General features: G+C 49.2%; 7 protein-coding genes across 7 annotated transcripts; 5 read left to right on the top strand and 2 right to left on the bottom strand.

Annotated features, from left to right (window-relative positions):
- The first annotated feature begins 20 nt into the window (after positions 1-20).
- C8Q69DRAFT_78633 (oxidoreductase) lies at positions 21-1,412 on the top strand. Its single transcript, XM_028634038.1, has 3 exons — positions 21-376; positions 526-972; positions 1,043-1,412. The coding sequence occupies exons 1-3, from the start codon at positions 316-318 to the stop codon at positions 1,336-1,338; spliced, it is 804 nt and encodes a 267-aa protein (XP_028482663.1). The 5' UTR covers positions 21-315; the 3' UTR covers positions 1,339-1,412.
- Positions 1,413-4,746: 3,334 nt separating this feature from the next.
- Positions 4,747-5,460, top strand: C8Q69DRAFT_78515 (hypothetical protein). The gene is made up of 2 exons (XM_028634036.1): positions 4,747-5,127; positions 5,176-5,460. Exons 1-2 carry the CDS (start codon positions 4,873-4,875, stop codon positions 5,368-5,370), a joined length of 450 nt encoding a protein of 149 aa, XP_028482662.1. The 5' UTR covers positions 4,747-4,872; the 3' UTR covers positions 5,371-5,460.
- A 1,426-nt stretch (positions 5,461-6,886) lies between these two features.
- On the bottom strand, positions 6,887-9,287 carry C8Q69DRAFT_509593 (putative glycosyl transferase; the record flags this gene model as incomplete). The annotated part of the gene is made up of 3 exons (XM_028633107.1): positions 6,887-8,140; positions 8,204-8,941; positions 9,012-9,287. 3 exons carry the CDS (start codon positions 9,285-9,287, stop codon positions 6,887-6,889), a joined length of 2,268 nt encoding a protein of 755 aa, XP_028482661.1.
- A 1,288-nt stretch (positions 9,288-10,575) lies between these two features.
- Positions 10,576-12,099, top strand: C8Q69DRAFT_78388 (concanavalin A-like lectin/glucanase domain-containing protein). The gene is made up of 4 exons (XM_028634035.1): positions 10,576-11,117; positions 11,195-11,250; positions 11,321-11,745; positions 11,807-12,099. Exons 1-4 carry the CDS (start codon positions 10,805-10,807, stop codon positions 12,057-12,059), a joined length of 1,047 nt encoding a protein of 348 aa, XP_028482660.1. The 5' UTR covers positions 10,576-10,804; the 3' UTR covers positions 12,060-12,099.
- Positions 12,100-13,566: 1,467 nt separating this feature from the next.
- Positions 13,567-13,882, top strand: C8Q69DRAFT_477134 (hypothetical protein). The gene has a single exon (XM_028631306.1). It carries the CDS (start codon positions 13,576-13,578, stop codon positions 13,810-13,812), a length of 237 nt encoding a protein of 78 aa, XP_028482659.1. The 5' UTR covers positions 13,567-13,575; the 3' UTR covers positions 13,813-13,882.
- A 1,498-nt stretch (positions 13,883-15,380) lies between these two features.
- Positions 15,381-21,103, top strand: C8Q69DRAFT_78350 (putative membrane bound C2 domain protein). The gene is made up of 6 exons (XM_028634034.1): positions 15,381-16,005; positions 16,075-16,134; positions 16,189-16,444; positions 16,504-18,939; positions 18,993-19,133; positions 19,190-21,103. Exons 1-6 carry the CDS (start codon positions 15,796-15,798, stop codon positions 20,767-20,769), a joined length of 4,683 nt encoding a protein of 1,560 aa, XP_028482658.1. The 5' UTR covers positions 15,381-15,795; the 3' UTR covers positions 20,770-21,103.
- A 334-nt stretch (positions 21,104-21,437) lies between these two features.
- Positions 21,438-23,510, bottom strand: C8Q69DRAFT_447139 (hypothetical protein; the record flags this gene model as incomplete). The annotated part of the gene is made up of 3 exons (XM_028629184.1): positions 21,438-21,887; positions 21,943-22,370; positions 22,448-23,510. The coding sequence occupies 3 exons, from the start codon at positions 23,508-23,510 to the stop codon at positions 21,438-21,440; spliced, it is 1,941 nt and encodes a 646-aa protein (XP_028482657.1).
- Positions 23,511-26,797: the final 3,287 nt, after the last annotated feature.

The following is a 26,797-nucleotide window of genomic DNA, read 5'->3' as shown; positions in this document are numbered from 1 at the left end:
TTGGAGTATTATGTCCTTATACAGCCAACCCACAATCAAGCTCTAGACTTGACGACTCTTCAGCCACTTTTGGAACTATATGGATTAATTGACAGATACTCTAGACTACAACCAAAACAAAGTCTGCTGTTTCAAGACCTCATAGGATGGCCATTGAGTTAGATACTTATTCACCACCTAATCAAAAGTGGGATAAGCGATCCCCGCTCTTCCCCGCGTAAGACATAGGCCGAGATAGGATCCTGGAGCTGACCATTCTGAACTCCAATACGACAGCGAGTTGATATATGCTTATCCAAGCGTGCATCTATTCCAATGGCTGCTTCTGAAACGCTATTTCCTGGTGTAGCTGTGGTGACGGGTGCTGCTGGGACAGGTACGTGCTAACTATGACGTTTCTTGGCCTTGTCCATGGCATAGCTTGGGCAATATTTCTCTGAATATATGTATTCTCACGTTAATTATCAATATAAGACAATGGAAGTAAAAGAAAAAGATATGCGCACTTACTAACCCTTGCAACAGGTATCGGCGCAGCCACTGCGCGCGCCTTCGCAGCCGCAGGATGTACTCGGCTCGCAATCACAGACATAAACGCTTCACTTCTCGACGAAACCCGCACCTCAATTCTCTCTTCCTATCCAGATACTACAGTCCTTGCTATCCCCGGCGACATCGCCGCTGACACCTTTGCCGAAGACTTCATCGCGCAAGTAGTAGCGCATTTCGGAAGGGTCGATTATGCCGTCAATTGCGCAGGAGTACTGGGCAAGCCTCTAGTATCTGGAGAAATGGACATTGCAGAATTCGACCGAGTCAATGCGGTTAACTATCGAGGATGTTGGCTGTCGTCGAGGGCGGAGTTGAAGGCCATGGTAGGACAAGACCCCGTTAAGGACGGAATACGGAAGCAGCGAGGAGCGATTGTCAATATTGCTAGTCAGTTGGGGATAGTAGGGAGACCGAATGCTCGTATGTCCAGTACAATAATATCCCTCCATGTCCTTGACTTGTTTATTCATTCTATACTAATTCATAACAGCCGCATACTGCGCCTCCAAAGCTGCTGTGATCGCACTTACGCGTTCCGACGCAATCGACTATTCAAAACACAATATCCGAGTCAATTGTATCTGTCCCGGTGTGATCGACACACCTATGACGACTTCAGATGAAAAGACGAAAGAGATGTTACAGCCAGCTGTGGCTATTGCGCCAATGGGACGTATGGGTACCCCGGAGGAAGTTGCGGATTGTGCACTGTTTTTGGTCTCGGAGAAAGCGTCGTTCGTGCAGGGGCATGCAATGGTTGTGGATGGTGGTTATGTGATTAATTAGATAGGCGGTTTGGACTTGGGTACGATACAGACTATTCAGATACTGTTGGTGGAGGACAATATTAAGTACAGAGTTACTGTTGCAGCTTCGTGCGTACATTCGTAGGGAAGACAATTTGAATACATCATCATGCCCTAGTAGGAATTATCTATTTACGCTTTATTCTTAACAGGGCCTTTAAACCATTTCCCTTTCTCTCCGGTCTACTTAATTGACAAGCAGTATTCCGAAGAGTACGAGCTGAAGAGCATGATTGTGCTATTCAAGTCAATGGTGGGTTCGACTCTATAGTTCAGCTCTGGGGGGCTCCAGATCAGTTCTATCATTGGCAATTGGCTGAAGATGATATGCTTTCTCTGGAGATCCATCATTCATTTTACAATGGAATTGAGTCACATTAACTTATGTCACGACTACCTTCCCAGCTCATGCAGGCTAATCACCTATGCCATTCCTTCACTAGACCTTGATGATAGATCAATTGCAGGAAAACATGCATCGAAGAAGGGAATCTCCGAATGAAACCTTCCGCCGAGAGACTGAGTCGAGTAATTCACAAGAGGACCTACTCCAGATTCCCATGGAATATGTCTTGGGGCAAGTGAAAGTAGTCGAATATATCCTCTTCACAGAATTAACTAGGTACTTGATTCACAAGTCTTTATCTTCTGAGACGCTCTACAATTAGGATGTCTTTATCGGGTTTCTCCTACAGTTACGCTAAGGTTGACTTCGCCTGAGTGTATAAATGGCCATCGTTACCTGGATAGCTGCTGGAGAAGTCAAGGATCAGCGACAGTTTCTGCAGCGCCTCTCTTCTATTAAATAAGCATTGTGGATTCCCGTACTATATTTTGTCGAATCATAAAGGGCACGGTATGATTCAACCTCCTAGCTAGTAGCTAGGTTGCTTGCTTAGCTCTAGATATAGGTGAGAGGTTGATCCCATATTTATTTCCTCTAGCATATACAGAGTTTAGATGAGAAGGATTCGGTATGTGCATATCAAAGAACCTACAGCAAGCGGATGATATGATCAATCACCTGCACATGTCTTTGTAATGCCGACACTTTTCTTTCTATTCGGAGACCCTTCGGCAGTGAGCCTGTGCTAGGGACCATCCAAGTGTCTTATTCATCCACATCAAAATTCAAGATGGAAACATCGATGGAAAATATCCTTCCCAGAGTTCCAGCCCGCATCCAGGTGTCCCTAAAAGAGTGGCTTCTTGTTTTCGAAGATCCTCACACTCTTCAATATCAGTCCGCATGCGGGAGAACCCACCGACTGGCATCTGAAGCCGCATGAGCGAAGATACATACATTCCTGATTATCTAAGTGAGACCCCATCCTCCATGTATCCACGGATCCGCATCCGCTCCTTTGCTAAATGTTCTCAGGATCAATATTACGAGACTATGGCCTTTATATGGTTGGATCACTGCAGAATGAGGCCCCTTGTTCGAACGCAGCTTGATGCGATTTTCATGACCACTCTTGCGGCCAAGAAGAAGCACGAATTGGGCCAGCCTTCGAGAGCATCTATGGAAAGTGTCTCAACCTAGAAAGTCTCTCCATTTGCAATTCGAGACCACTCTGAAAATGCCATCGTTATACACGGGATAAAATTGGATACATGTATCAATCGCCTTCGACAGGAGGGCCAAATCACAAGAGGGCAGTGGTCAATCCTGTATATGTCTTATCTCACTCGAACAGATGGCAAACTCCTGCAGCCAAAGCGCACTTACCAATGGTTGGCGCTCTTTGGATATCCATATTTCTCGCCTTCTCAGTATCGTCCTCATGCAGGCTTATTGCTGCCGTGCTGGTGAGATTGTACTGTCATAGGGCTATAAAGCAAGAGAATCCCTATATAGAATCATATCGAGATTGTTGTGAAGGACAGGCCAACACTCGACAATGCCATAATGCGGGTCTTCTTATATAAAGGAGGAAGGACCGTCCATGAAGCTCAAGGCCACATCGGAAACCAGACTGTGTAAGTGGATGATAAATAGCTTTTGAGTGTCGACTTCTAACTTGTGATAGTTTTGGTGTCCGGAGTTCGAGCGACTTTTCTACTTCGCAGATACCATCTGCGGCTCTGTGGTTACCAAGCCCAGTCGCGCTGACTGGAGCCTGATCATGGACTAGTATCGTAACCCGAATGACCGAGATCTCCGCATGCTGCTTTTCACAGCGAATGCTGCCATGAATGCTGCCATCTGAAGCCTCCGATGGATATGGCCAACAGTACCAAGATCAGCGGCTGTTTATAGTCGACCCTATGAAGTTGATACGCTCTTCGGCAAGCCGCATGTACCTCCTTCGGAGATCCCAATACCTAAGTACGCCGCTCATCACCCTGAACAAGGTTCTACATCAGGCCCGTTTGTGAGCCCAAGCTTTTGAGTGCGGGATCTGCAGAACGAGCAATAAATACGTGCTCAAGACCTCCGAAGACTTGAAGATAATGACAAAGCCAACTTTTTAAATGACTTGATCACGCCTACCCCGTCTCCTAAAATACCAAACCGGTTGCAGTCCCGGCATCCTCTGTTGCAATCAATTACCGGACTGCCCTGCCAGGACTGTGTTATCCGAAACGCCGGGGACAAGAAACAATGTGTTTATTGTCGATGGAGCCCGTGGGACAAATGCAAGTCTTGCCACAGGGTCAATCGTGAGCGTCGTTCGGTACTTGAGCCTTCTAGACTGGTTTGGCAGACTGATATTTGACTATCAGCTTTGGCATTATCGTTGAGCGCTAGCAAAACTATATAATACTAATATAGGGTTGTGATATCCTAGGCACCAATTTTCCACTGACCAGAAAATCGTTCAGACCACCCAAAAGCGTCCCATTATGTGCCACCGAGATGAATACTCATTCCCATCTTTTTCATGAGCTCGTGTTGCAATAGAAAAAGAGCTAATCGAGTGGTTCCCTCTCAAGTGTAACGCTTATACCGACATGGGCTCATAAACTGCAGGCGACATTATTCCTCAGCGCAGAGGACCCCAATGCAGCTGCTCACTTTATCAATAAGCTTCTTAACAAAATCTACGAAGGCACGTACTGGGGTCAGCACGACTTGAAACAAAGTATAAGCCTTTATTTAACTTAAGTTAGAATTTAGACTAATGCTTTCTAGCTGAACGAGCCGTCTAATGTTCTGCGTGATGCAGACATGCCCCCCAGAGGTCCATAATATCCGCCTCTGAAGTCCTCCGTCCTTATGCCATCAACACAACACAACAACACATTTGAAAACATTCAAGATGGGCTACAAGTGGGCGGAAATCACTTTAGAGGCAACCGATTCTGCAATCAGGACAACATCGCCGGCAGGCTTTGTTATCTGCTCTGGAAGGTCAGGCGGCGGCCGCCATAAAAAATGCGACAGATGTGAACGGGGAGAAGATAGAACATCCTCGCCCCGAGGTAATCTATTCTAACTTAAATTAGATTTGTCCTAACATGTCTTTAGGCTTACGTCTGGGCGGTGGATCTATACGACGAGGATGCAATGGATAACGATTTGCTCTCTGCACTCCGTGCTAACCGAGTCGATTCGTTTAAGGCCAATACTAGGGGGCGCACGATGGCAATCCTGATTAGATGGTGGAGCAACGAGCTTTCTGAACAGGAAAGACAGCGCTACTCGAAGCCCATTGCAGGGGTAATTATTGGGGCATTATTCCTCATCAATATCTTGGTGAGGGGGGATTTCTTTAGTCAGGCCGGCACCAATGCGAAGGACCAAGATCTTATCCGCGATAAGGTATGTCTACCACTAATCTAACTTAAATTAGATTTTGACCAGGTATAGGAAGAGTGGAATAATTGTTTAAGAGCTCTCCGCGAAGCAGCGGACATCATTTCTAAGTGGGACTGGGAAACAAAGGTCGACGATATCAATGAGTTTTTTGGGCAGTATTTATACCTTCAGCTTAGATGCGCAGATCCGGCGCGATCTGGAGCAGTGGCAGGCAACGCACACAGAAAATCCAGGCTTATCGACTAAGCTGCCAGGCGAGAAAGAGCCCAACAGTGCAGAAAAGCAAAAAAAAAAAAAAAACAATACAAAAACCTGCAAGAATTGCAGAAGACGACCTTATAGTTGCCTAGGAAGAAACGCAAGATCTCCGCTGAATTCGCGAGAGGTAGGGCTCGGATTGGTAAGGGAGTTTGACTTAAGTTAGAATTAATGGCTGACTTCAAGTTGCGCAGAGCTAGGGCCGGACACTAATAGTGCGAGTGAAAGAGATGTTACTCCATTAGAGCCAGGAGAGGAAAAGGGTAAGCAGAGTTCTCCTATGTCGATTATTCGTCAAATGGATAATAGTTGACAAATGGATTGGTGATTAAGATTCAGTTTCTCTATTTTTTTTTTTTTTTTTTTTTTTTTTTTTTCAGAATGGAATAAGCAGTTACACCCTTCAGTTATTATTCAGTATCAGCCATTATGTTATACCGCAGACCTCTGAGAGCTTCTCCTCTAGCTCTACCTTGAGCTCCGAGCCTAACCGTTGCGATCCCTCTTCTCGATATCTTTATGCTCAAAGAGACTCTACGCTGAGTCTCTCGACCCTATCCCACAACAAATTACTTATCCTATAATACTACGGGGGAAAAAAAGCAAATCGTTATAGAATGCAATGGTATCTTTCAGAGGTTATTCAGTCTGAGACACAATTAACTAACTAACTAGTTAGATTAGATTAGATTAGAGGTAATATTATCCATCTTAGACATCTATCTATCTACTGGGGATGGAGTCGAACACTGCAAAAACACACGAGAATAGAACATATTTAATACTTAACTAGTAAGGCGTCCACGAGTTTCAGAAAGAGGGATAAAGAGCCGTTCCGATAACTACCGTTTTAGTTGGTTTTTAATATACTTAAAGCAAGAAGACGTAGTAGTTTTAGACTGAGGATATTAGAATTGGAAGTTAGCCCAAAGACCAAGCCTATCTTCTACTGTAGATCTAGCTCTAGCTCCAGCTTCAGCACTGGAGGCTATCCTTCTATTGCTCGGTATCCTCGCACGACTAATACCAAAATCATACTCGTCGCTCGTAGAACGCCATCAAAAAAAGAGAGAGAGAGAGAAAAACCATCGAATAGCACCTTGATGTGGCTGCGCGTGTCAGCTTCGCCGCTGTATAATGGGCCTTGTTTCCGGAAAGAGATCGAGAAACAATCTAGCAGGGACGATTGCACATGTTGATTGATTCACACAATTAATCTTGCTTGTGGGTCTACGGAAGGCCTCGCTATGAGATACTAGATAATCACTGAAAGCTCAAACATGCAGCAAGATATATTCGTCATGTCATTAAATCTAGCATACCAATATTCTACAAGAATGTGGCTGTGAGCCAGGATGCAATGTCCCATTACCTGACGCCTGGAGCGAAGAACCCAAGTTGATCAACGTTGAATCATCATGACAAGTACTGCCAGTAACATGGCAGTTAGATATACAATGTATATATGCATCGTGGAAAGAGCTGAGCGCAGTCGTTGGCTCAACTACAACCAGAAGGACCAAACGAAGACCACGACTGTGAAAGCGGTAGCCACAGTGTACTCCAGCTCGAACCAGGCAGACTGTGCTCCAAATGCGATCTTCTTGCTCCGCTCCGTTGGATGGGCGACTCCAGTCTTGGGATCTCGCTTCAACAGCGCCTCTCGGTCAGGCATCGAAGGAGGATCAATGGCATAAGCGATCGGCGTCCAGAGGGACGTGCAGAGGAACAGGAAGGTCAGGGGAGGCCAGAAGGCATGAACGAGCAAGCAGATGAGGGTATTCTTGACTCCAGACGTTTCGTAGAAGCAGCGATACGAGACGAGCACGGCTCCAACCAAGGTGGCATACACGAAGATCAAGTGGAAACCAGCCATGTAGTTGAAAAGGATAGTGAACAGCCGACGGAACAAATTCTTGCGGCGCTGAGGGTCACGCTCCTCGAGAGCGGAGCTCAGAGAGCCAGTGGGCTTGAAGGCCTGGGTCTGGCCTCCTAGCCACGTTGGCAGCAGGAACGAGCGGACAATGCACAGCGCGATATACGGTGCCATCCAGAGCTGGTATCGAGAACCTCTCTGGCCGGTGTGGTAGCCAGCGGGAATGAAGAGGACGAATTCACAAATTCGGTTCATGATGGTCGTGGCAAAGCACGCCCGAATGAGCCACCGCAGCTGTTCCATGTTTGAAAAGGCCACGAGAGGCTTGCCCCACAAAAGGATAATGGGGATAGCGAACAGAGAAGCAGTGAGCAGGATAGTGTACCAACTGAGAGTAGCATAGAGGAATCCGGAGAAGCGCTGGGCGACAGTCATCTTCTTCACCTTGTCACCATACAGACAGAAGTTCAGCTTGATGGCGGTTTCAATGGTTCCAATGGCCCATCGGGTACGTTGCTTCAGATGCGAGCCAAAGTCTTCGGGCACCGTACCGAACTGGAGGGGCTCGTGCACATAGGCGGTCTTCCAGCCCTTACCAAGCATCTGGGTCGACGTCGCGACATCTTCGGCCAAGGAACCCAGAGGGAAGTTGCCAATATCATCAAGAGCCTCGCGACGAACAACGTAACCGGATCCCGTACACCAAGCGACATTAAGAGCGTCCTTGATGGGCTCAATGACATGGACGAAGAAGTCCAAGCTCTGCGCCAAGGGATCGGAGGGAGGCGTGTTGTAGAACAGCTGTGGGGGACATGCAAGGGCCATCTTATCGTCGATAAGCAGATGGGGCAGGACGGCGCGTAACCAATCTGGCTCAGGAATCTGCAGATCACCGGTCAATTAGGAAAAGACTTGGATTGGAACGAACCGAAATGGGGAATTTACCATGTCAGCATCGAGGGCAGCCATGAACTGGCCTGGTCCTCCAGGCAGCAGATAGGTCTGCTCGAGACCATAGTTGAGGTTTCCAGCCTTGAAGTGGTGCGGCACTCCGGGAATCTTCTGACGGGCCCTGTAGTAGAGATTGGGATAGGTCGTGGTGGTCAGATGGTGGACGGACGCTTTCAGAGTCTCCGATCCACCGTCGTCCAGCACGATGACCCGGAAACGGTCGCGCGGATAGTCGACATCGCACGCGCCACAGATGGTGTCGAGAACGACGTCGTCATCTTCACCAGCACAGGTGATGAACACATCCACGGTCGGGACGTCGTTTCCGGTCAGTCTCAGCTTCGGCCTCTGTCGCTTCTTCATCGCCCACATGGTCCAAGCGTTGTGCATCAGGGACGGAATGGCCGTCGCGACTTCGATGGCGATGAAGACCCACGCTGCCGCAAAGGTGTTGCGCTGAGCCCGCTGAGCGAAGACGACACAGGCAATACGAAGACCCAGGTACAACAGGTACAGGGCCGTGTTAGCAAAGATCAGGAAGGGAACGATGCGGAAGATGAATCGCTTCCATCCTCTCCAGATTTCCTTGTCGTCTCGATCGGCAATGCGAGCGATCGAGCCCGGCTCGACCCATTCCTTCGCGTAAACGGGAGACGGCGGCTTGCTCACCAGATTGGTCAAAGTGGCCTGGCTGTGGTAGCTGAAATCACTGGACCGATTCTGATGAAATGGCTGCATCGACACCTCTTGTTAGCTCCGCTGTACCTTTTTCTGCCTGTCATGCAGATCCACGAGAACATACCACCAAGGATGGCGTAGTTGGACGGGAATAGTCACCAGAGGCAACTGATTCCTCGCCATAGCCCCGATTCACCGTCAGTCCATTATGCCCTGAGACTCCAGATGGATATGAGCGATATGACGGGAGAGACTCTTCCGAGAACCCAGCCGGTCCCCTGATCAACGGTCTCGCCGTCACGGGCGTGATGGGTTCTTGTGTATAGCGACTATGGTCCCTTGGGCTGTGGAGGACATTGAGATCGACCATCTCACCTCCATCTTCGTAGTGGTCATTCATCGTCGTGGGATGGTAGGTCATCCTCCTCGGGTGACTGGGAAATAAAGACGATAGACGACGACAACAACAGAAAAACGAGTGATCGTGTGAGTGGTGGAATTAGTTATATCGATGATAATAATAATAGGTCTTTACAACGCAGTGAACATGACGGGACGACGGCGTAACGACTAAACGAGTGTAGTGTCGGAGACCGAATGCTGGCAACAACACAACAACGGCGGCAGCAGCAGACGATCACAGACGCGCGGATGTCCAGATTTCCCAGGAAACAGACTTGAGGAGGTTTGGAGGAGTAACTACGGAGTATCTACGGAGAGAGTTCTTTGGGGGCTATATTAAGAGAACGGTGACCGGGCGACGGGGGGATCGATCACCGCAGACTCTGATGGATCCATCCATCTAGGGCTTATGCCAGTCGGACGAACCGGAGACGATCGTCGAGGGGATCGCTGTGGCTCATCTGACACTTTGCCCCAATTGCGGAGCCAGAATCGTCAAGAACCAGATTGCTGTTGTTCTTACATCTTCGGTCCTCGGTTGGCTTCCGCTCTCAGCCGTAGTTAAGAGAAATTATGTGTACCATATTCTGATGCAGAAAGGCCGGTTCCTGGTCAGCCTACGTCGTAATGACCCCCATTCACGGCATGCCATATCCAGGCACAGGCACAGGCACGGCCGGCTTCGTTTTCATCTTTTTTTTGCCCTTCTTCTTTTTGGTTCTATCGCTCCCGTCTCGTGGTCGTTTGTGTGCCTCTAGCGGGGGTCTGGTTTTCCGGGGGAATCGCATCATAGCGTTGTTTAACTAGTTATGCTTGGTCCTCCAGGCATTCGAAGCCATCACATCGTCTGGCGCAACTGTTTCTTGTCACCCGTCTGTGCGTCGCCTAGTGCTGTTTCGCCCCAGGCACCTCCCGCGGGAACTGGAAATTATTATATTGTGCAGCAGCGAGTGGAAGAGATCGAGGGGATGGGCTGGCGGGCTAACCATGGTCAAGTGGACCAAGCTTTGGATGTATCTATCGTCGTCCAGTTGTTGCCGCTCGATACAATTCACCACATTTGCAAGGGCTCTGACCTGGCACTATGCCGTGTTTGATCGTCGTGGTTGGCCATGCAGGAACGTCACTGTGGAGAGGGAGAGAGAAAAAGCCCGTTTGCAGTGCTATAATTATATGGACATCCATTTGCGGTTGAAGTTGGTCAAGTTAGTTAGCCTAGGAAGTCGAATGACAGTAACTAGTAATAGTAGTTAGTAGATGGCCTTACTTATCACGGGACCCAATAGGGCAGAGTCTTCCTTCTGTCGATGCAGCAACCGCTGATCCCCGATGACCCTTCACATCCATCTCTGCCTCTCAGTCATTAATTAATTCAGTAAATATCGGCCAGTCCCCCCCCCCATATCAACACACTCGCTATTTTGGGGGCGAGAGCGCATATCCAGACCTTCTTTTTTTCGTCCTTCGTTGCCGTCTTTTCTTCTTCTTTTTTTTTTGCCTTGCCCTGCTTTCACCATGGCCGCAGCCTTCCGATGGCTGGTCAACGCGGGCCTGCTGGCCATCCCCATTGGAACTTCAATTGGAGTTCTTGTCGGTCTCGATGCGCATCGCGCTGCGACGGGACAACCGCCGTTGTTTGGTTACGATCCAGGTAATGCTGGTATCCCCGGTATTGGTGCTGGTGGTGGCAGCAGTGGTGGCAGCGATAGCACCGGCGGCGGCGGTGGTGGATTTACTGGCGTCCCCAGTAACAACGGCGTCACCACGACTACATACTGCCAGAAGTCCTACGGTATCGAACCGCCGTCGAAAGGAGAGGAATTCATACGTAAGTGACCTCGATGCGATGCCGGTCGTCGTGATGAAGGTGTACGGTTGTGCGGATATTGACCCTGTTGCCCGCAGTGAACCCAAACCAGTGGGGTGTGACCGCTGGAGAGACAGGAGCACTGTGTATGAACGTAAGTAGATCAAGTCGAGCAGACCCGGACCGTATGGCAGAAGCATAGGTGCTGACAGCTACGATCGCAGGTTACTACGTTCAACAACGAGACCTATCCCACCAAGTACACCGCGCCCGAATTTTCCGTCACCTGGCAGTATCCCGTCGGCCCCGAGACGCAGCCTGTGCATGCGTTCCCCAACGCAGAGATTGGAGGCAAGACGCTGCCGGTCCTGATGAGTGATGTCCAGCACCTCATGCTCGACCTGGAGTGGACGTACGGGGTGGGCGATAGTGCCGCCGCGACCACCGATATCGCACAGCTCACCGATCAATCCGTCAACACCAACGTCGCCATAGATATGTTCTTCGATAGCGATAAAGCCATTTCAGGTAACAGTACCGAGGCCAAATGCGAAGTCATGATCTGGTTCGCGACGGTCGGTGATGCGGCGCAACCCATCGGCCTCAATAAGGGTATTGTTTCCTCGAAGACCTTGAACGGCACCGTATTGTACGTCACATCCCCATCGGAATATCCTCCTGGCCAAGTTTTACTGACACTATAATTCCAGCAATCTCTACGTCGGAGAGAACGGTCAGAAACAGAACGTGCTCACCTGGGCCACTCAAACCACCACCGAGTCGTTCCACGGCGATATCCTGCCTCTCCTGACGGACCTGATATCGGCCAATAAGGCGAATTACCCGACTACGCAGGACTACCTGGGCCATCTGAGTTTAGGATCTGAGGCATTCTCCTCTAGCTCCAATGTCACATTCCACGTGCCCACCTTCGCCATCCAGGTCGAGACCACGAGCTCATAAAGAAGTCGATGATGTTTTATTTCTGTGGCATGACGCATATGAGGAGTCCGGTTCGTTTGTTTCTTGTTTTCTATATTTTTTTATTTTGTATCTTCGAACAGACGCGAAATGCGTCTAATGTATATACTTCTCTCTGGCGCGGGACTGGGATACACACGGGTTATATGAGAAGTACCACAAACCGCAACGTCGTAAGTCATTGGTTGGCTGCTTGGAATGAAAATAAAATTGGCCTTCATTTCGCAAATCATAATCCATGTCTAGAAGAATCTTAGATGTGATAACTACATTATGTTTAGACAGCTCTCGGCAGGTTATCCGACCAGCGACCACATCCGAATTAAGCAAACAATCAAGATATAATAATCAATATGGAATTCAGGACACGCAAGCGAAAAAAAAAAAAAAAAAAAAAAAAAAAAAAAAAAAAAAAAACAGAAATTATCAGGACATATATCCGCTAAAGATAGGTATTTCTGGGCATTGTTTGCTTATCTTGTCCTGGATTACCATGCTGCATCTAGGCGGCGACCAAGCGTTTTGTGTCAAGATCCACTACCTAGCTAGGGGAGGAACATAGATCCAGGACACATAGTGAATTGAATCCAAGTGGGCAGAGAGAATACTTTACTTGATGAGAAATATCAATGATAGCGCACTGACTGATAAGTGCACTTTAAGTATAGACTAGGCCATCTTAATCTTGTTAACTCAACGCTTTCGATATTATTGATCTCTACCATCCGCTTTCTCTGTTGATGAATAAATGCATCGTCTGCCAATTACCCATTAGTTTAGTTTATATACTGGTTGCACCGCGTGTAGCTTACTGGTGGATATCTGCCATTCAGATCGCCTCATCCTGTCGCATATGGCTACCTACACTTCACTTGACCTACCGAGCATTATGCGAGTTATATATCTAGACTGGAAGGCGTGTACGAGTAGACTATGATCATCGTGCTATCTATTGAGTTAAGTTGAGTTGAGTCTATATTCGGCCATGAGTACCGAGTCGGGTAGAGCTTGACATGGTCTTTATTATTATTATTCTCTACCACTAAGTTACACGCCATGTACAGAAGAAGCACAGCCATTATCGAGACAATCTCAATACATGGCTAGATCTCAGATAATGCCGATCCGATTGCTAATAATAATGTCGGGCACAGCTGCAAGTAATAATAATAATTTACTCCTGATATTACTAGCACAGTCCCCATGCATTTATCCTTGTCGGTCAGTGTAATTTAAGTAAGTACTGTATATGTATAACTTGCCCTATTAAGTAGGCAGGCTATGATATTAGATGCATATGCAGTAGTGTATATGTAATTTACTCTGCAGCATTGAAGCGAATTATAGAAAGAAAGACCGGGGGAGGGAAACTTGTGCCGATCTTTCTGGCTACATATACGAATGGGTGAAAACTATAATCTACAGTGTACTGCAAGATGCGATGATGCGATGATGCTAGTGGGGAACGACGATCTTTTTTTTCGATATTGCCTTGTCAATGAATGTCATGATCGTCGTCGAATCTCCCGCGCGGGTGATTTTCTTTTTTCTCTTTTCTTTTTCTTCCCGATTGGGATTTGGGGTTTTGATTGTGTTTGATTGTGGGTTTGAGTGTTGTAGACTTTATTTATTTAGGTGGAGCGTAGATGCAGACTTTCTTTTTATCTTTTTATCTTTTTTTTTTATCTTTTTTTTTCTGTTCTTTTCCAAGGAAGTGGGAATAATGGATTACTGAAGTATATTGAGCCGTGCCACGAGTTTTTTTCAAACTTTTCAAATACCTTCTCTGGATAATAGTAAAAGTCTTTCTGACTTCGCCAAGCTTAATATTAAATATCTCGCGGCTGGAAAAAGGCTTACGTAGAGACGGCGGCATACATACTGTAGTTAGTGGGATCTTCGTATCTTGCGCTTCCATGTTCCGTGTTTTCTCGGCGGGCCCTTGCAACTTCAGCCATCTTCTTTCTTTCTTTCTTTTCTGACCCTGCTCGACTTGAGTTAGTCTGCTGGACTAGACTACTGCGTCTACTACTCAGTCTACTCTAGGCACAGCGTCCATACACAGCGCGTCCAGGCTGAGAAGGTTGGGGACGGTGGAGACGAGATGGCGCAAACTTCTTTCAGCCGCGGGTTGTGCCCATTGGGGATTTCCCCCTCATGGTCGGATAGGAGAGATGTGATGTGATATGATATGATATGAGAGGAGAGCAGTTCACCAGCCACCCGGCTGAGTTGTTCTGGCTTGATTGTCTTTCTCAATTGAGGCTAGATAGAGAGCTGGCGGATATTATTATTGTTACCCGCTCATCTGGACTCTGGAGCAATCAATAATAATGATAATTAACTAATAATGGACTTGGATTGAATTTCATCTGGCCAGAGTCACTATCTACTGCTGGTCATCAATTGGCCCTGGCAGAGGATCTCTTACTTCTCCCCTCAACTCAGCCACAGGATCTCGATAGCGCTGCCATCCATGGCATGACGCTCCCCCCAGAGGATATTATTATTATTTTAAATTTACAGTATCTATCTGGACTTGCTCCCATCAGCCACCAGACCTCCCCAATAATAATGTCTCCTTCTTGCACCATATTCTAACCCTCGCCATCGTTATTTTCCATAACCATAATCCCAACGAAGCTCGTTTTCTTTGGTTCCAGCCTTCCCCTGCTCCTTTTTTTCCCCTCCATCTTCAGCCCGAGACAGGAGAAAAAAAGAGCACGCGATCGGGCCGTCCGCCGGCCCACCGAGGAACCTGCTCGTTCGTCCACGCTGTCGGATTGTGGCAGCGTGGCTGAAAATCGATAGATCTCGCGCCGTCGTCCACTAGGTCCGATTCTTGGAGGCGCGATCGACCGTGGGCCTCACGTCCCCCCGCGCCCATTCGCCATCGCGAGCATCGTGATTCGCAGTCGGGCTTCTTTTTCTTCGTTCGTAGAGAACGGACCAGCGTAGTCGGACGCTATCTACTAGCCTGGCGAGTCAATCCCTAGTTATACGTCACTGATCCCCTGTAGCGAATAAATCTTGCGACACCGAGGAGGAGGAGGAGGAGGAGCAGTGGCAGTGGCAGCAGCACAAAAAGGCCCAGTTCCAGCCCGCACGAGGGGGCGTATAAACGACATTTGATAAATGATAAAATAAAACAAGAACTCTTTCCCCCTCAGTCCCTCACCAGCCACGAGGATTGATTCTTCTCCCGTTGAGTTGAGCGGAATCGCCCTGGTGGGACTTCACGATCACAATCATCATACTAATTAATCCACCCGGTAGCAACTTCGGCAGCTCCCAGTTGGCCGAACCAGATCACCTCGCAGTTTGGGTCGTCTGGAGTCGATGAACCCTCCCTTTTCTGTGTTTCTCTCCAGAACGACGCGAAGTTTACCAGAAGGGAACCCCATTCTCGCCGTCTTCTACATTCCCTTGCGACTACTCGGCGCCGGACGCGTCAGTGGCTCCTTGGGCCTGCATTGTTGCGGCTGCCGAGCCCCATTGGCAAGGCGGAAACACCGAAGCTATCCAGCTCGGACTATTATTACTATTCACCACCTGGACTGTGAACTAGACTAGCTATCGTCCTCGCTGTCCTCCTTTTTCTGTTCCGATTTTCTCCCCTTCTACTTCTTGACATTGATCCAAGTACGCTGAGGTGCCCCGGGTCACGATCGCCGGGAGAGCTCCTCGTCCATTCATTCACGGCTGACGAACCTCCACCATGGCTGATCCCATCGAATCCGCCAAGAGCGAACTGAGACAGCAGGGCGCGGTTGAGACCGCCGAACGAGCCGCTCAGGATCCCCAATCCAACGTGCGACCGGAAAATGTCGAGAACGTCCTGATAGAGGAGAGCAGGAAAGCTGGTGCGCCAGCTTTCCAGTTCGATCCAGATGCACCCCCAGAGGAGAAGGCCGCGCTGGCCAAATCGGTAAGCTGGCAAGACCGGGAATTGCAAATATCCAGCAAGCAAAACAATTCACTGACATGCGTCCCGTAGCGTCTCCCTCCAGGATTTAGGGATCGGAAACCCAAAGGCATTGCTGTAGCCACAGATATCGTGAGTGTCAATGGCCCTCTGCGCGCAAGAGCCCCCCGCTGACGGATCACAAAGGATGATGGCACACCCGACAAGTACGATCTACCACCGCCCAGCAAAGGCGCTGAGATGGCCGTCACGCCTACGACGCCAGCCAACGGAGAGGCGAAAGGTGCTCCCGCAGAGATGACAGATGACTTGCGATACGCGCGCGACCGTACCGGCTGGGCTCCCCGCTTCGAGATCCAGAAGCCCGAGGGCGAAGAGGAGGCCACGTTACTTGACCACCAGGACTTCCTGGAAAGTAAACTGGACGATAAGTTCTTTGGAGGTAGGAGGCGCCCGTTGCCATTGGTTTGGATCAATGATGCTGACGCTGGGTTATCACAGACTGGTACCATAATGCTGCGGTGATCGTCTTTGCCTGTCTGATGTCCTGGGTGGTCGCTGTCCTCGGTGGAGGACTGGCCTGGGTTTTTATCGTCATGGCTGCATGTAGTACTTACTACCGCACATCCATTCGCCGCGTCCGCCGTAACTTCCGCGACGATGTCTACCGTGAGATGGCCAAGCAGCGTCTGGAGACCGACACTGAAAGCTTGGAGTGGATCAACAGTTTCCTGGTTAAGTTCTGGCCCATCTACGCCCCGGTTCTCTGCGACACCATCATCAACTCGGTCGACCAGGTGCTCAGTACCGCTACTCCTGCATTTCTCGACAGTCTCCGCTTGAAGACCTTTATCCTGGGCACGAAGCCCCCGCGTCTCGAGCACGTCAAGACGTACCCCAAGACCGAGGTCGACACCGTGATCATGGATTGGAAGTTCAGCTTCACGCCCAACGATGTTATGGACCTGACGGCGCGCCAGATCAAGGACAAGGTCAACCCCAAGGTCGTTCTGGAGGTCAGAGTCGGAAAGGGTGTTGTCAGCAAAGGTCTCGACGTTATCGTGGAGGACTTCGCCTTCTCCGGTTTGATGAGAGTCAAGGTCAAGCTGCAGATCCCCTTCCCGCACATTGAGCGAGTGGATGTTTGCTTCTTGGAGCGCCCGGACATCGACTACGTTTGCAAACCTCTCGGTGGTGACACCCTCGGATTCGACATCAACTTCATCCCCGGTCTCGAGTCCTTCATTAAGGAGCAGATCCACGGTAACCTCGCCCCGATGATGTACGCTCCCAATGTCTTCCCGGTCGAAATCGCGAAGATGTTGGCTGGTAACCCGGTCGACCAGGCCATTGGTGTCGTTGCAGTTACCCTCCATGGAGCCCGTAATCTAAAGAACACTGATAACTTTGCGGGTACTCCTGATCCGTATGCGGTCGTCTCGATCAATAATCGCACTCCGCTCGGACGCACCAAGACGGTTCAGGGCAATGCTAACCCGAAGTGGAACGAGACAATCTACGTTATCGTCACTTCTCTCACGGATGCCCTCACGATTCAGGTCTACGATTTCAACGAGTTCCGAAAGGACAAGGAACTCGGAGTGGCAAACTTCGCTCTCGACCAACTGGAGGAGGTACCGGAGCATGAGAATGTCACCCTAGAAGTCATGGCCAGTGGCCGTTCGCGAGGTGCCGTTATGGCTGATGTCCGTTTCTTCCCTGTCCTGGAAGGAAGAACAAACGACGCCGGTCAACTCGAGCCGCCGCCAGAGCTCAACAGCGGTATCGCACGATTCACGATCGAGCAGGCCAAGGACCTGGATGGCTCCAAGAGTATGGTCGGCGCTCTGAACCCATACGCTGTCCTCTTGCTCAACGGAAAGGAGATCCATATCACCAACAAGCTGAAGCGCACCAACAACCCGATCTTCCAGAACGCGTCCAAGGAATTCCTCGTCACTGATCGCAAGTCCGCGCGACTGGGTCTCGTCATCAAGGACGACCGAGGCATTGTGACTGACCCGATCATTGGTCGCTACCAGATCAAGTTCAATGATATGATGAAGCTGATGGCGAAGGGCCACGAATGGTTCCATCTTTCAGGCGCCAAGACCGGTCGCGCCAAGATGAAGCTTGAGTGGAAGCCTGTCGCGCTCAGAGGCATTGCTGGCGGTGCTGGTTACATGGACCCTATCGGTGTTATGCGGCTGCATCTGCAGAGCGCCAATGACCTCCGGAACCTGGAGACTATGGGCAAATCCGACCCTTACGTGCGTGTCTTGGTCAACGGCTTGGAGAAGGGCCGTACTGTCACTTTCAAGAACAATCTCAACCCTGACTGGGATGAGGTTGTTTACGTGCCTATCCACAACAACCGTGAAAAGATTACCCTGGAGGTCATGGATGAGGAGACTCTTGGCAAGGATCGCTCACTTGGTTTGGTGGACCTGTCCGCGGGAGACTACGTCCGCCAAGACGAGACTGGAGAGTATGAAATCGACGATGAGAAGCAGCTCATCAAGAGCGGACTCACTCTAGGCCGCAGTGGCATCAAGGGTTACCTCAACTACACGGTTGCATTCTACCCGGCCCTCCATGTTGTTGACCCGGCAGAAGAAGCCGAGAATGAAGAAGAGGGAGCGGAAGAGCCCAATGGCTCTAGCACTGACGGAGAGTCTAAGCGCACCAAGAGCCTTCACTCGAAGAACCCCAGTGAAGTCTCGAGGCCCAAGAGCGCTGTCTCTACGGAGGCACCCAAACTCAATGGTGACAGTCAGGCAGCCCTCGAGCCAAAGAGTCCTGCAATCCTTGAGCCAAAGAGCCCCGGCCTGGAGCCCCCGAGTCCCAGAACAGATGCAGATTCCGATACTGCGTCGATTCTGTCGACCAAGTCAGTACCAAAGGTCTACCTTTCTGCGCAGGATCTGCCTCAGTACCGTATGTTATATCCCGCGCAATACACGTTGATTCGTAGAGCTAACAAGCAGCAGAGTCCGGTTTCCTGGTGTTCAAGATTATCCATGGCGAGCTTTCGCATTCCAATGTGCAGCTCGAAGTCCTTATGGACGACCATCTATTCGCTGATTATACATCCGCTAAGGTTCATTCGAAATCTGTCAACTTCGAAGACTGTGAGTTTACACTGCTACCGATCTTTTCATAGTGGTCGCTGCTAACTATCCTGAAGTCGGCGACGCATTTGTGCGTGAACTCGACGCTTCCAAGATTACTCTTCGCCTTGTAGAGAAGACCGACAAGGAGGGCGATGATAATCACACTATTGCCAAATTGACAGGAGAGACGTTGCCTACGTTGCAGCGCTGCTTGTATACCCCCACGGAGCTTACCCTCCGGTCTGACGAGGGTGCTGTCAGCAAGGTTACCGTCAGCCTCCGTTACATCCCCGTCAAGATGGATCTCGATCCTCGCGAGAGTATCAACAACTCTGGAACGCTCCGCGTGGACGTGCTCGACGCCGCCGATCTGCCATCTGCGGACCGCAACGGCTACAGTGATCCTTACTGCAAATTCAAGCTGGCGGGTAAGGAGGTCTACAAGACCAAGGTGATGAAGAAGACTCTTCATCCGGCCTGGAACGAGTTCTTCGAGACCCCCATTAAGTCTCGCATTGGCGCAGATCTCCGCTGTGATGTCTACGACTGGGACTTTGGTGAGAAGGCCGACTATCTGGGTGGTACTGGTGTCGACCTTGAACAGCTGGAGCCATTCAAGAACCAGGAGGTTTCCCTGCCTTTGGATGGGAAGTCTGGTGCCATTCGCCTGAGAATGCTGTTCAGGCCATCCTACGTGACCCGTTCGCGCATGGGAAGCTCCACGTTCTCTGGAACGTTCGCCACTCCAGGCAAGATTGTCGGTGCACCCGTTAAGGGCGTCACTGCTGTCGGAGGTGGTGTCATTAAGGGCGCCTCTTTCCTCAAGCGCGGAGTGATGGGCATCGGAGGTCGCAAGAAGGAGGCCGCCGAACAGGTCGATGAAGATGATTCCAAGTCGATCCGCACAACTAACGGAGTGGAACCGCCTAGTCCGCCGTCTCAGCCCAATACATCACAAGTTGACGGTGCTGCTGCTGCTGCTGCCACCGCCGCCGCCGCTGCTGGCGCTGCTGGCGCAGCTGGTGTTGGTGCCACTGGTGCCACTCTGGTAGAATCCACGTCCAGTTCGACTCAGCGACAGCACAGCCGGACTCGTAGTATCGCATCTCAGTTCGGCGACCGACTTGGTGTCGGCGGCAAGGGTGACGCCGGTACAGCTACGTTCACTATTGTCTCAGCCAATGGCTATCCTGCCAACACCAACGTCCGTGTGCACGTTAAGGCGCTTGGAGCCAAGGGCGCCAAGGAGGTGCACAAGACGAAAGCTATCAAAGCCAACAGTGCTGGTGAGGTCCAGTTCGACGCGAGCAAGGAGACTTTCAGCGTCTCCAACACTTCGGCTGAAGCTCAGTATCAGCTTCACGTGGTCGACCATGTGACGTTTGGTTCGAGCCCAGTCCTGGGCGAGGCGTTGTTCTTCGTTGACGACCAGGGCTCCGTCGCTGGCAAGGAGAAGTCCATCAGGGTCGGTGATGGCAACATCGTCGTCAAGAGTAGTTTCACTCCCTCTGAAAGCGGAGGTAGACCCGGGACGTCATACTCCAACCACGGCGATGCCACTTCTGACGCCCCTGACAGTCCCGACTCCAAGAGAGCTGGACGCCGGAGCTTCCTTGGCAAGAAGAGCGTCAGCTCCGTTTACGGAGGCCAATAAATCTTGGTCGCCTGCAAAAAGCGACGCGATTATTCTGAATGAGTGCTAATGACTTTTGAGGTTACTATCTATATACAGTTAGTTGTCCGTGGTTCCTGCGTTTGGACAGTTTGTTCTGTTCGCTACCAGCAAAGAGCGGGATGGTTTTAAAAAAAAAGCTTGATTTTGAAGCGATAGAAAGGTGATAAAAAAAGTGGGATCGAATTGGATCCCACGATACATACAGTGTATCTGCGCCTATGACTCCCCTTTTGATCAAGCGCTAGTTAGTTTTGTGTTGTTATGTCTGTTGGCTGGCCGGGAGGTCCTATGATATCCTTTAGACGCTTTTTCCTATTTTTCCTTGTTTCTTCTAATGGAATCATCCCGTCCTGCATTGAGGTTCGGCCTTTTGTCATCATTTTCTAGCAAAGCGTATAGCATAGCGTAATTACAATCAATTCATGATGAACATCATTAGCATTTAGAGTAAAGTAATCATAGACTAGCATAAAACCCGTATTTCTCGAAGACCTATCTAGGCCTTCTGCATACAAGATAAATAGCACACTGTTAGTTAATTAGTGGCTCTAGTCGTAGACACATTACTAGTCAAATGAAATGAGTAACTAACTAGCGAACCTAGCAAACAACCCAAAGTAAAACTCTAGACCGAAAACCACGAACTCTCATTGAAACCAATCGCCGTAGGCATCCCCGAAGATCCTCACTTTAGTAGCTCCTGTCATCTTCTTGATATCATTGAAGAGGTCAACGATATGGGTGAAATAAGAAATGGACCGAAGCATGTTCCCACCAAAAACCATGCCGACAACACCTCCGTGGTTGTTAAAGATCAGTGCCCCAGAGTCACCCTCCTGGGAGAACCAGTCTCCGTGGCGTCCACACACCGAGTGTTCAAGTGTGGTATGCGTTTCCCACTTGCCGTTCACAAATGTCCTTGCGATAACGGCGGAATGGAGGCCATTGTATTCGCCGACTGAATATCCAGTCGTGCGGCCAGCTTTGAAGAGGGGCGCGCCATGAGGGATAGACTCTCCCCAAGAAGAGGACAGAATCAGGCTCGAAGCCCCGGGGTCCATCGGGAGGTTGATGACAGGTGTACCATAAGCCAGTACCTTTTTTTATTTGCCTCGTTAGTACTGGCAGCTAACATGGGATTATGTTACTCACTTCGTTGGCGGTGAAAGCTCGCTGCGGTCTCACTTGAATGAGAGCCCAGTCGAGACATGTCGTTAGAGAAGAATGCTTGATGGTGGTCACTGGCTCGTGTCTGTATCCAGAAGCACTGAAGATATAACCGAGTTTATGCTCATTTTGACTCATGAACTGCTGAATGCGTTGGATCCGTTTCTCATATTCTTCTTTGCGGCGTACGGATACTTCGTATTTTCTCATGTCGGGAGGGATGACGAAGTTGTTCGCATCCAAGTCATTCTTAATCCTGCGATATGTGGCGTCATTCAGTATTTCCGTCACCGAATTTCTCTGATTCTCCAAATCTCTGGTGATATCTTTTTCTGTGGGCTGGTCCACATGGAGTAATCTTCGGGCATTGTTGTCTGCCGCACGTATGCCGTTTATATACCAGTTCTTCAGCTCTAAGAAAGTGTGTGAGTAACAATTCCTGACTGCGTTTCGTTTCTGAAGGAAGTAGATAGATAGATGGATTACTCACGAGCTTGATCAGCAGTTGGGACAGAATTGAGTCCCGGGTCGACACAGTGGAAGCATGTCAGGCCAAACTTTTCCCATTGGTTTGTACGGGGATTTTCGATTTCAATCCAACCGGCGAATGTCCCCGCAGCCTTATTATTATTATTATTATTAGATCCATGGACTCCAAGGCTTACTCCTGCTTGTGCGCCAGTCTTATAGAGGTCCAAGGGATGAGCCACCTGTTTCACTACCGCGCCTGGCCCTATGCTTACACCCACGCTCCAAAGGCCCAGACTGTTAAGAAGATGTACAATGCTTTCACGCAGTACTTTCCAGTTTCTCTGGGCCCTCCTTTCCACGGACAAGATGACTGTCGGTGGGTTATCATCCCGGCGTTCTTCGTAGCCCATTCGGAAGCAGTCGATGGCATTGACGTCTGTAGTAATATCCATTGCCAGGATACGATCGAGAACGTGAGGCCACATGCGATAAATAGCATCTGTATGTTTGGTGGGAAAATAAAAAGGAGGTTGGAAGGCACGCCTACTGGCTATTTCGACGGAATACTGATATAAGCCCTCTCTCACCAAAAGCCTTCGAATCGACCGACACGCATCAATCCACCTGTTACCGAATGGACGATTCTCCGTCAAGACAACCACCGTCGGGGTGGGGCTCATCTCAGGGTCTATCGTGGATATGCGACCACAGAAGTCTAGGAGTTGAGGTTGGATATCGTAAGATCGGAGGATCTCAGAAATCACTCGGACAAGATGAAGACCACGACTGTCCATCGGGGATGAAAAGGGTGATGATCTGTGTAGCTCAATACTTCGCACAGGGACATGGCAGAGATAAGGACCTCCAGCCCGGAAGTCCTCATCGACGAGCCCATCAGGAAGCTCAGCGCTGTCGTCCGCGTCGTTACTGGAGTCGCGGTTCTTTCGACGCCTCCCGTCTCGCAGCGGGGATATTGATGAGGTATCAGATTCAGACGAAGGCGGAGATACCGAAGGGCTGGCGTATGCCAGTAGGACTTCTGAGCCCCTGTTGCGACGGGTGGAAGTTGCTGTGGTGGCCATGTTGAATGTTAGAGGTGCAGGTAGAGTCTCGCCAACTAACTAAGGAGTTCTCATTTTTGGTCGAGTGGCAGAAAGCCGATATTGAACAAGATACTGGAATGTAGACGAGACCTTTTTCAGAAGAGGATGTGGGGGGTCGAGATGATGGATGGATGAGTAAGAAAGAATGAAGAAGGAAAGCATTCTGAGCTCCTATAAGTAGTACTGTAGGCCGTCAGGCAGCACTGTCATTGCTACTTTCCAGTTTGGTCATTCACTCCTTGGATATGGAAACTGCCGCCTACTATGGCGTACTAGACCTTTTTTGGATGAAGTTGGAGGTTGTTCCCGTCCAGTTTGATTAATATTCACTGCTTGCATAGAGTAACTATAGTAGTGATCGTAGGTATACTCTAGGGAAACTCCCGTCCACTATCATTGTACTAAGCCTTTTTCGGATGAAGTTTGCAGGTAATTGCTTACTTTCTAGTTTGGTTATACACACATAGATTAGTTAATATACAGATTACCATAGTATGGATACGCAGGCTGCGAGCTGCAAACCTGCTGAGTTCCGCTGCTGTGTCACCTATACAAACCGGATAGCAGCTTCAACGGGATGCCACCTGCATCGACCTGCATGGGATCAATAAAGACGGGAGAAGAACCACGGATCAGTTTAATTAGATGTTCAGCTCAGCTCAGAATAGCCGAGGCATTTGGATAGAGTCGTTGAGCATAAATAGCTGATAGATTTCGGTGTCAATTAGTTTTCCAAGCAATCCAGAGATTATTCCCTTTTCATATGCTTTCTCAGAATCTTTGCTTCCGTGATCCTAGATCTTTACACAATATATTGAGCACAAAGTAAATGCCAACTGATCTGTCAATTATCTATTTGCGACAGGTTCTTTAAATCCTAAATTATAAGATAGAACCCATTAGATTTCTAGAATCTAGAATCTAGATTCTTTGTGTACTAAAGATGAATATAGAATTAAATTCCCCCGCTAGACTTAGAAGCAAGCAAGCAAGTAATTTGTCGGCGTACAAAGCAAACGCCAGGTGATCTGTCAATCATCTATTTGTGGCAGATTCTTTAAATCCTGATTATGCTGGATTACTACTAGATTACTAAGATCTAGATTCTTTGTATGCTAGAGATAAATATGGGATTAAATCCCCCCTAGACCTAGAGTCAAGCAAGCAATTCAAATCCTGCTTCCGTGCTGTTTAGGATTCGACATAATTCAAGTTGTTCGGGTTAGATCTTGCTTCCGTGCTAAAGGATAGAATTCGACAAAGGGGCTGGTATATATAGTATATATTTCTATATCCATCTGTCTTATTGCTACTAAACGTATAAGATAGATACCGTTATCTCAAGCTCGTCTCGAACTCCAGTCAGGTTCCATAATTCACTAGTGTGATATATCGGCGAGTCGCAATCTAGTATTCTTCAGTACATATTACTTGCGGATTTAATTTGATTGATTCGCGTATGCGCCAGAAGATTGGTAGGTTACTACTGGAAAGATAGTATTGTCTCTACCTAACTCTGGATTAATATCGAAAGATATCGAAAGGCCAGTTCGTTTCTCGAGTCTATCTAGCATCACTTTGGCGCTGAGACAATGGATTGTTCTGGAGTTTCGTATGGGTCATATCATAACTCGCGTGACTGGACTGTGAACCGGCCAAGACATTCTACTTAGCCTATCTAACCCCATGTTTTACTTGGATGCTGTTGGAGACTCGGAGTAGTTACATACTCTATTCTCTGTACCATAGAGTACCAGTACTCCAGTAGGTAGCCAACTAGTCTGTATTAAACCAGGTTATTATTAGTAACCTCTGCCGCTTTTCTGGAATCTGAAACCTCATTCCTTGCCCGGCGGAATTATTAATCCCGAAGCCCACAAAGATCCATCTCGACTCCCTGCGACGGACGCCAAGTCTCCTGGAAGCTTCCAGCCAAGAAGAAAGAGGGTATCTATCCGGGCCGCTTTCGAACCTGTTCCCTAGGGCATTTTGCCGGGTTGGAATCCCGCAACTTGGACTGAAAGGAGATTAGCAGGACTTGCTAGTATGGACTATGGATAGTAATTTGGTGGGGGGTGTAACATGGCGGGCGCTGCAGGTGATAGCTAATAATAATACTGTAATAATATCAGCACGGAGGCCACTTATCTTAATTATTATTGTGGGACGAGACTGCCACGAGGAGATGAGGTCTGAGTGGAAATGGCAAAGTAGTTCAACGCTAGAGCATAGATAGTATAGGTGCAACATCGAGAAAGGCTCGGAGGACTGCTGGTTCGTGCTGCATCTTGGGAGTTGGTTTCACGGTTCTGGGATCTGAGACTCGAAAAGCTTCCTTTGCTCAAGGTGTCCATGAGCCCCCACCGCTTTCCGTATCCGGCATAACTCTGGACGTTTCACAGCTCAGCTCAGAACATGATGATAATAATAATACCATACTCTATCAACTGCGACGCAATGATAATACCAGCTTATGCTATCCGGAGTCCCATGTGGGAGCAGATCAGATAGATCTGCGGACCCGGATCTGCACATCTCTTTCCGTTTCCATATGCGGTTGGAGATCGAAAAACTCTTCATTATTCCGTATCGGATAAAAAGTCGAAGCTTGAGCCTTGACGCCTCCCCGGTACTGAACCGCTAATTCTGTATGGCCTGAGTCCTGATTGCTTGGAGACTATGCTGAGATAGATTGCACTTCTCGCTTCTACACTCCTGAACGTCTTCCAGACCGAAGTTGAGTCGCCCCTCAGCCCCTGAACTTTGCTCAAGCAAGGCCCCCGCTTGAGACATTGATACGAGCAAGCAGAAAGCCGTTGTTAGGCATGATCAATAGCGTCACGGAAGATGACAGCCACTGCAGCTACGTGGATGCGGCTGCTCAGCGCCACAACTAACGGCTATAATCATGGTGTTCCATCGTGACAGTCGCAGTAAGGCTGAATCTCAGAACCAGCAACGAGCGGCAAGCAGAGAGAAGAAAATTTCGAACTTGGTTCCCGTATTTCTACAGGTGGAAACGGGGCCCTTTTGGCTCAGGAGCAGGAACTACATCTCCCCCACCGATCGTCCTGAGAGAGAGGTATATACTTAGAACTCGTCAGCGTGCGTGTGCCAAGCGATCCGTCCATGGCACCCGGCATCGCCCGTCCAAGGAAGCTTAGAGGAAGTAAGGAACTGGCCAGAGCGCCGACATCATGGGCTTGACACTGGGCCCCACGAGGCGTCAAAGAGGGGAAATGGAAAGGTGAAGGTGTGCGGGCGCC

This window comes from Paecilomyces variotii, assembly GCF_004022145.1.
Source record: "Paecilomyces variotii strain CBS 101075 chromosome Unknown C8Q69scaffold_11, whole genome shotgun sequence".
Lineage (NCBI taxonomy): Eukaryota > Fungi > Ascomycota > Eurotiomycetes > Eurotiales > Thermoascaceae > Paecilomyces > Paecilomyces variotii.
The sequence above is the reverse complement of the archived record's forward strand: the minus strand, read 5'-3'. Positions and strand labels throughout refer to the sequence as shown.